The sequence below is a fragment of the Mesitornis unicolor genome, unplaced genomic scaffold (genome assembly GCF_000695765.1).
Source record: "Mesitornis unicolor isolate BGI_N332 unplaced genomic scaffold, ASM69576v1 scaffold1316, whole genome shotgun sequence".
Taxonomy (NCBI): domain Eukaryota; kingdom Metazoa; phylum Chordata; class Aves; order Mesitornithiformes; family Mesitornithidae; genus Mesitornis; species Mesitornis unicolor.
Window position 1 is genome coordinate 36,987 of NW_010190019.1, and position 9,408 is coordinate 46,394.

General features: G+C 41.4%; 1 protein-coding gene across 1 annotated transcript in view; it reads right to left on the bottom strand.

Annotated features, from left to right (window-relative positions):
• The window catches only part of NAAA (N-acylethanolamine acid amidase), a 9,032-nt gene extending 119 nt beyond the window's left edge, over positions 1 to 8,913 (bottom strand). Inside the window, exons 1-8 of the mRNA XM_010186228.1 lie at positions 8,756 to 8,913; positions 6,798 to 6,924; positions 5,970 to 6,060; positions 3,979 to 4,055; positions 2,910 to 3,082; positions 2,196 to 2,258; positions 1,554 to 1,620; positions 909 to 937 (exon numbers count right to left, since the gene is read on the bottom strand). Of these exons, the coding sequence (XP_010184530.1) occupies positions 909 to 937; positions 1,554 to 1,620; positions 2,196 to 2,258; positions 2,910 to 3,082; positions 3,979 to 4,055; positions 5,970 to 6,060; positions 6,798 to 6,924; positions 8,756 to 8,856 (728 nt within the window). The 5' untranslated portion in view covers positions 8,857 to 8,913. The remainder of the gene's footprint in view (positions 1 to 908; positions 938 to 1,553; positions 1,621 to 2,195; positions 2,259 to 2,909; positions 3,083 to 3,978; positions 4,056 to 5,969; positions 6,061 to 6,797; positions 6,925 to 8,755) is intronic.
• Between the last annotated feature and the right edge of the window lie 495 nt (positions 8,914 to 9,408).

Sequence of the window (9,408 nt, forward strand, 5' to 3'; positions counted from 1 at the left end):
TGAGGGCCATTCCAAAGGCAAGAAGGTTAATTTATAAAAGCAGCAAAGCAGCAGGACAAATTTGAGTGGAAACAAACATTCTGCCGAGGTACAAAAAGGTTAGAAAAAGTGAAAAAGCGACTGATAAAAATTAAGGCTGCTGGCACAAAGTTTTAGTATTTTTTTTCTACTTAGTACATCAAACAAACTGTATTTCTACATCAATTTCATCACTCTATTAAAAAATCAGTATTGTGCATCTTAGCTGTCACACGGATGGAATCTTCTCCAAATTTCCTCACATTTGTAAGACAGAGGAGAGGGAGTCCTGGTACTAACTTGGAAGAAGCCATTGCCAAGCTCTAACGCAAATGACTGATCCAGGGCATGTACTGAGCTCCAGAGAAAAGTAAACCAGAACAGGATAACCTGCAGAGGTGCAGTTTGTGGAAAAATGCAGAACAACCACGGTATACTGAAATCTCTCTCAAAAATCCAGTAAATGATACCTAAGAGCTATATCTGCATTTACTATTCCCTTTCCCTTTTCCACATTGGCTGACCTACATCAGAAACTCCAGAGAAAGCCATTTTCAGTTTACACACAAATCCCAAGGTCCCAAAAGTGACAGGCACAAATGACTTGACAGAAAGTACTGCTGCTCCTCTGAGCAGTCATTTGCTTCACTACTACGAAGGAACTTCCTATTACCAGCCCGAGCCTCACAAAGTGTAGGTTTTCCTGGCAACAGTGGCAGACCAAAGAGGAAGGGTGCTGTGGAAGTGAAAAGAGTGCGTCATGTGCACAAGCAGAAATCTAAGATGCTCAGACAGATGCACAGGAAAACCCTAAGGAAGTCTGTGATTGACTGAAGTGGCCCGAGGCATGGCAGGAAGCACTTCTTGATGCCTCTCAATCTAATACTTACCTGTTTAAGACTGGCTTCACTGACAACACCTGTACAGAAAGTTTGAAGAGTTGTCATTTTGGTAAGTGGAGAGGGAATTAAAAGGCGATTTAGAAGCAGCAGTGGGATGAAGTTACGAAAAGGAACAATGCAGTGTCAAGCATTACTCTTGCTGGTTTTTTGTTGGTTATTTTAAACATCAGACATCTTACAGAAATATTTTTCGTCAAGTATTACTCTTGCTGTTTGTTTGTTGGTTATCTTAAACATCAGACATCTTACAGAAATATTTTTTAAAAGCACTTTGAAATACACACCACTTAAGTTCTCAAGCCTGTCAAATATCACTCACGTCTAGCACTTTATCTGCCTGCTGTAATATTTAGAAAGTGCTTCAAATAGGAAACCATACAAAGAGATAGCAATGGGATTCACCTCTTGCACTCTCTCAGCTTGGATGGCAGAATATTACGAAATAACTACGCAAGGAAGTTCACAAACAGTTCAACAAACTTAGCAGCCTTAGGCCACGCAGTACACCTTTTTCACCCTGCCCTCCTTCCACAGCTTTTAAAACCCTGACTAAAAATGCACCTGCACTTCTGCTTTGAAAAGGAGTTTTAAGTCAAAGTCTACGTGCCACAAAGCAGAATTTAAAAGAAATACCTTAAAGAGTGTGTCAAAGTTGATGTTCTGCTGTCCAGTAGCATTGAGAGCTTTGATGGCTGGAGTTCTGCAGGAAAACACCACAGTGTCATTAAACACACGTTACTGTTCCAAAGGCTACAAAGCACCAATGTGAAAAACTCCTCACTCGGTGCCTTTACATTAAAATGCTTACTTTGACCTAAAATAATCCAGAGTTGTGTGTGACTGAATCTGTCTCACACTCCTGAAGCTACTCTATTAGTGCACCACTGAGTACACAACAACAGGGAATCTGCCAACAGCTTTTTGCATACTACACAGCCTGAAGAGTGCATGATGTCTGTGAGTGCCTTCCCAGTGCCATCAAATACTTGTCACTGTCAATATAAATACTTTAACTTTTACTAAACTTGGCTTTATTAAGAAATTTGTGGTACATGCCTTACCCTTGCAATTTCTCATCTTTCATGCCATTCGGTTCCACAGTCTTTCCTCTGGCACATGTTAAGATTGCTCCTTACCTTATCTGTTCCCTTTTCAGTGGTATTACAGAAACTGAACAAGCTGCCTGACACCTGCTCAGAGAAGAAAGCATCCAAGCCTCTAAGCTTTTTCAAAATGAAAGTGTTATCTCACCACAGAGCTCCAAATTAAATTTACCTTCGATCATCAAAAGGAGGAGGAGTCGTCCAATGGTCATAGTTTGTCTCCACACGAAACCACCTATAACACAACACACGAACAAAAGCAAACAAAAGGCAAAGCAACATGTAATTAATAAAGGACAAGAATCAGTATCTCTGTTTTGCCACAGGGAAAAAAAAACTTCCTCAACAAACTATTTCCTGTGTCTCCTGCAAGCCCAAGGATCCTATGTTGATATACAGCCTTTACCAGAAACTAACTTGTAGTCATTAAGTGCCACTTTTCACTGCAGGGTAACTGTTTAGGATCTCCCTCGTGTATTAAGCTGCTGAATTCACAAAATCCGTAGGAACAAGTATTTCTGAGCCTTCAACCCTTTTACCACATTGGGTCAAAACTAAGTTGGAATTGCTGAATTTACTGGTGCAACACTTGGCAGATAGACAGGAAAAGCCTTCAAGTTCCCTTGGAGTCTGGCTAAGAAATAAACACACACAGACTTTTTCCCACCCTTGTCCCTCTGGACTGCCCCAGCCTGTCAAGGTGGTGTGATTTCTTCTCATCAAGAAGGGACTGGGTTCCTTTCAGAGGCTCTCACACATTCCCATTTCAGCTGTAAGCATCAGTAAGAGATGAGCCTGGATCTCTCAAGAAAGTTGTGCTACTAACCCTGCCTGTCACTCTGAAGGGAGTACGGAAAACCAAAATTCAACATTTTTTTCTACTTACGCTCCACCTAAAGGATCGAGAGGCCAGAGATCTGCTGGCCCTCTTCTGTTCCTCGTTATGACCATGCCTTCTTTGGGTGACACACCTCCGACAATGTAGTACACTTCAGCAATGATGGGAATGGCAGCGAGCCTGAGGACAGCTGACTGGAAGTCCTCTGCTCTGCTCAGGGTCTGGTGCAAAAAGGAGATCACAGTGAAACAAAGATCACAGCACAGCCAAGCACGAAAACAAGCACTGAGGTATCTTTAAAAAAATAAATAAAAACCCAGAAAAGGCACAGGGCCATAACTTTCTGAAATACATCCTATAAAATTAATCCTGTGCAGGAACTAAAAACGAACATGGAGAACACGCATGACACAAAATCATTCAGCAAGCCCTGGAGAACAATTATTTCTGACAGCAATGCTGCAGCTAATATTTTCAAGTCACAGCCTCAAGTCCCTTCTCAAACTCAAAAAATAGGAACAATAATATCTCCAACAGACATTCCAGTTCTGCAGGGAGTTTTACCTACAAACCGTATCATTCATATTTACTATAATTCACAAATCTGAGAAGCAGCAGAGCTGTTTGACCTTAGTAACACCCTAAACCAATATCCATAAAGCGTATCCAATACAAAATAGCAGTCTAAGCCCAGCCACTCACCAATGAGTTCTGTATGTTTCATATGGTAACATATCAAGCATAGTGTGAAATAACCACTGGGCCAGCTATTAACCATCTAAGGGCACAGCTGCCTTAATTTGTTAAATTCCAAATCACAGCTAGCTGAAATACTCCCCAGGAGCTCTTTGCACAGCTTCTCAAAGACTTTTGGTGCTGATTAGAAATTGCCCCCCTGAAGGACTGGAACTGCCCCTCTCACTCATCTGATGTAGTTTAACCAACATCACTGGTGATGTGGGGACAGATGATACCTATCCCCTCTTACGAAATGCATTGACTTATCGATTCATTGAATCCTCTGTGAAACTGAAAGTTGGAACATCGGATTTACCAGGAGTTTGTAAGTGCAAATGAGATGACTGTGAAAGATGAGAAAATAACTCGGCACACTTACGTCTCGGACAAGCCAGCTGACAGGGTAATTCCTGTTCAGAAAAGCAGCTATTGCATTTTCCCACCACCTACCACCATCTGGAAAAGAAAGAAAATAACTTACTACACATGCACGTTACACTCTGTGAAGTCTATCTTCCCACCTTCCTGTCCTCTCCATGTCCCAGCTGCAGCTCTGTAACTTTCCCTCTACTGCGTTACAAAAGAGCAGTGCAATGAATTAATTCTCCAACCATATCACTATCATAAAAACACCCAATTTCAGCACCTCATACCAAACTGACAAAGCACGCACCACCTCCAAGTGATCGGAGCCTCTGTAGCATCTTGTAGCATCGATGTAGTACCTCATCGGGTAGATGAGGTACTTAAGGATATGGTTTAGGGGGTAGACAGGAACGGTTGGACATGATGATCTCATAGGTCTTTTCCAACCAAGCAATTCTGTGTGTGTGATCTTGATCTTACCAGCACTGTTTGGAACACTGAATCCTGATTGTGCTCCTTTTCTACTTTACTTTACTGATATCTATACATAAAATACGCAGGATGTGCTGCATAACCAGGCTAACATACCCTGACAAGCCCTCATCCTACAAAATTTGCCTTTCAAATGCTCGATTTTCTGTGTCTTTAGATTTGGATACTGAAGTACCACAGCCAGCTACGTCCTCAGTGAAACAGGGCAGCTACGTATCAGCGTAAAATGTCAACATTTCAGGAGAAGGGCTGGCAAAGAGCGTAACATCCAGGTGAAACTACAGGTGGAATATAAATAGACAACATAATCCCAACTGAAGTTCAACCAAGGCAGTTGGATTAACACCCCTGCTTTCCAGAAAGCATCTCTTGTAAAGACTTGTAATGACAGGCGGGATCATGACCTTAGCTTTTTGGTGTCTTTTGAAAGGTATAGTATTGCTGTGACCAGTGCCATAGGATGACAGGGAGTCAGAGTGGAAAATCAAGAAGTGTTCAGAAAATACACACTATTTCTCACAAATTGCCAGTGCAATGCCAATCAAAAACTATCGCGTTCCTTTCTGTATCGATAACTTGCTTACTGCTCAGTTTTTAAACAGCTTTTATTCACAGCTGAATAGTAAGCAATGAGGAGCCAAAGATGACTGTAATGGGGACTAGCACTTTGTAACACGTTGCTCAAAGGATTGCAGGTCTATTCATACGATATAACTGCCTACATCTATCAGCTCAAATGTTAGCATTAATCACCTCATTATTCGTCTTACTGAAATAAAACAACAGGAAGAATTACACAGCAGTCATAAAATAGATTAAAAAAGAGGTAGTGGTGGTGTTTCTATGTTACTGGAAGAACTAAGAAAAACAGAAGGTCAATTTTATCACTTTTCACATGCCAAAACCAGAAAAAGCCAGCAGAAACAATCACAATCACTTGATAGACCTTCACCCTAATTTAATGTCATCCTCCTTGCCAGCTATAGCTCACATGCTCATTTCCCTCATTTTTTAGTTCACTTGTCCATGCTGCCTTTCCCCTACATCTCAGTCTTAGGCTTCTCTTCCCATGCTCTCTTTCAAGCTGCCCTATGGGAACAGAGAAATATGGAGCATAGAGGAAGGGACAGCGACTAGGAAAAGCAGCCATTTATTTGCTATACACGACTGCATCTTTTTCTCTCAACCCCTCCTCTGCCATCTCCAATCTTGTCTCTTGAACACAGCACATTAATTTGCCTCTTAACACTTTGGCCATGGTTCTCTGTCTCCTTTGACACTTGCCAAGCTCAGAGGACAGTGTGCTGACACACAAATGCCTCTCTCCTACGCAGCCAAAAACTGGCAGCATTTGTGCTTTCACCCCAAGGACCGAGAAGTCATTCAACTCCTTCCTGGCATCCTTAACCATACTTTTCCCTCTGGGAGAATGTGAGAAAAGGGCCAGAGCAGGCAAGAATCAACTGAAATAGCGTACATAGCATCAAGGGTGGGAAGACAGATTTATTTTACCTCGTTCATCACCGGAGATCGTGAACTTGTGTGGACTTTGTCCAGTCCATAAGCCTACGTAACCAAAAAACGTGGTGCCTTGATACGCTACCTGAAACCAGGGAACATGCACTATTTTAGCTTTCTGGAACAGAAAATATCATCAACTCAAAACATCAGCAACATTCTGAAGCAGCATCCTGCACTTTTTCCTGTGACTCTCATACATAAGTCACTATAAAACACTTGGCCTTAAATGACAGTAAAACTTGAAAAAATCAAGTACAAAACAACTCTAGGAGTCAAAATTCATCGCATTTGATTTGTTAATGATGACTGATGGTTACAAAAGTTAGCGAGTAGCCAAGCAAGAAACAAAGAAAGAATACTCTCTTTGCAAAACAGACTAATGAATATGAAGAAAATCAGACCGAGGAGGACTGCACGAGCAGCTAGTTCAGTTTGGGAAGCTTTCATCTAAAACATACACATTGGTCACAAAAATTAACATGGCCTTCGAATCGGTCCTTGCCAAAACTGAACTTTTCTACATTCTCCAGTATTTCCTTTCAGTAATTCTCAGCATTTCTCTGTTCAACATTTCCTTCCAAATAACGATCCTGAGACAACAAATTGTGCTGTTCTGTTTGTCCCAGTTCATCACCACAAACCACATCTCCAGAAAGCAAAGCAAACCGGCATTCATCCCGCATCCCTCTGCTGCTCCAATAGTGCAATAAACTTCGGATGGGAAGCACATCCCTACACCAAACCCCGCTGCCTACGCAGCTGTACCGCACCCCATTCCTCTGCAGGATCCCATCCAACCACATCAACCACACGCCGTACCTGCCCGCTTTTGATGAACCGCACATCAATCGTTATCTTGCTTAATATATCGACAAAATCGTAATCCAGGTTCCGACCGTGGTAAACGTTTCCTTTGTCATCCTGAGCGATAATACTGGTACAGAACCTTCAAAGCACAAAAAGGAGAAGGGATGATTTAAGAAAAAGCTATGACAAAGCTTTCAGTGTTATAGTCTAGCTGAACTAGCTCAACGTTTCAGGAGTAACCGAGTTGATCTTCTGCAAAGTATCTCACCAATAAGAGTTTGCATTATATCATTAACACTTTTGCTTCCCAACCTGAGAGAACAGCCTCCTCCTGTACTTTCTGATACCATTTCTTACAGGTTTTAATAAGGGTGGTTTTTAATTAGAGTTTAATTAGAATGGTTTGACTGAAGCTCTGCGCAACTACACAACACTACAATGTCCTATATGACTTACACACAGTATCCATAAGGAAAAGCCCTTTCCCACAGGGTCTAACATACAGAACTAGATAATATTTAACTTACCAGGTCCCACCTGGCTCAGGAAATCAAAAGCCCTACTACTGTGTCCACATCAGGTCAGATATTACAGACCAAGTAGAAAGCAGCATTTCCACTCAGGAAAACTGTCATTATTTCACTTTACTTCTTTCCTCAACTGAGATAAAAAGCTGACATCTAAAAGTGTCCACAAAGCATCAGTCTGAAACTTTCTGGATTCCACAGATTATTTCATTTCAATGTGCACCCCATTTATCTTTTTAATCGCAGCTAAATAAAAATAGTGCAAATGAAGTCCTTTCAACCTGAACACATCAGTTCTTGTTGAAGCGCCACCCATTTCAATCAATCTGACCTCTTCTCTAGAACAGGAAGTATTTTTAATAACAGTTTCAGGTTCGTTCAAACAGGCTTATTTATTAAGTACATTGAATTAGCAGGGAATTCAACATGAATTTTCTCTGGAGATACGAGCTTGTCATTCCAGTGGTGTGCAGCATTGTCTTTCAAAACTGTAATGGTAAAAAAACTTTGCAGACAAGTGGTTTGTTCCCGATTGATGTTTTCTGTTCAGTTTTGTTAGAGCTGAGGAATTTAAAATGTCATGGGTCCAACCAGGGCTCAGAACGACAAAAGTCCTCTGTGAAATACTAGGAGACGTAAGCATTTATACGTCTATCTTATAAAGTATTAATCTTTATCTGAAAAAAAAATCACCTTAACTGAATGGCACACGTAAAAAGTACTACATCCATGTAAAAAGCAATAATCAAAATGCATACAAGTAGCTGTATGCACCTGGTTTTTATTAAAACCTCTATGGAAAAAGATTTTTAGGATCCTCCCAGGCAACATCAAGTTTTTATGATTCTCCTGTACATACTTCTAGGGCAAAGAAGGTAATGAAATGGAGTACTCTGTCCACTGAGGTCTTGTTTGCTGTCTTAAAGATACTACTTCTGTTTTCATTACGCTAATCAAAATTTACATTACACAGTCATTGTGCAAACTAATCCAGAGAATGGTTTGGCAGCAACTTTACCTCAGATGAAGAGTTAAGCTAATAGTTCTAGCTGCCTTTCTGGTGAAATACAAACATTTAAGTGATAAAAGAGTCCACTATGCTTATCTTAAAAGATTAATGAACTGAACTACTTTAAATGGATGGTCCTTCTTTATTAGGAAAAGTTATTGTTATGCTTTCATACCTTTATATAAGTATATAAAGATATTACAGCTACATGTTACCTTTTTTCACAAATACAAACACTGCTCTACCTTTCTCGTTCAATTCAGGATACAATGAGAACAAAACCTTCCAGATGAATGGACAAAACAGCATCGGAATGAACAGCACAAATCATCTGCAACAGGTCTTCATCTGCCTTTTCGTTGCCTCTCCCACACTGAACTACATCCACTCTCTACATCCATTTCGACCGCGCTCTGTAAGTACCAGACACTTACGCAGTAGACTCGTAGGCGAAGTTAAGCAGGACTCCATCTCCAAGACTTACTCCCAGTGCTTTGCACAGTCCCAGAATTTCCCCCGCGAAGGGCTGCGGCATGAACAACTCCAGTTCCGCTGCTATCGGCCGAATAACTTCGTGGACCCATTTTGGTACCCTTTCACTGCAAAACACGCTCAAGGCATTAGCTGAGAAAGAGACAAAAAGGTTTGCAGTTGCACTTAGCAGGCAGATACTGAAGAAATCTGCCAGTTCTCTGATCAGCCAGTCCCAGCTGATGCTGACCACAGATTTGCAGTTTTTCTGTGCTGTAACAGACATCCCCGCATCCCATCCCTCACCAAATCCCATCAGCTTCTGAGCATCCCCAACGAAGTCTGCACAAACTAAGTGTCACATTCAGCACAGAAATGTTTATTCATATATATATATTTATTTTTTTTCAGTCAAGAGTTCCCCAGACCATCCTCTGACATGTTACTAAGCATACAAATAATGCAGTAGTACTGGGTTATACTCAAAAACCCCCTCTGAATTTCCCAGTTCAGAGAAGTTCTGCAGCATCACCTCGCCCTCCTCGCTCAGGTCCCGCAGCACCGGGTGTGGCGAAGGGGACACACACACGACAACAGCAGGCCCCGGCCCGGTGCC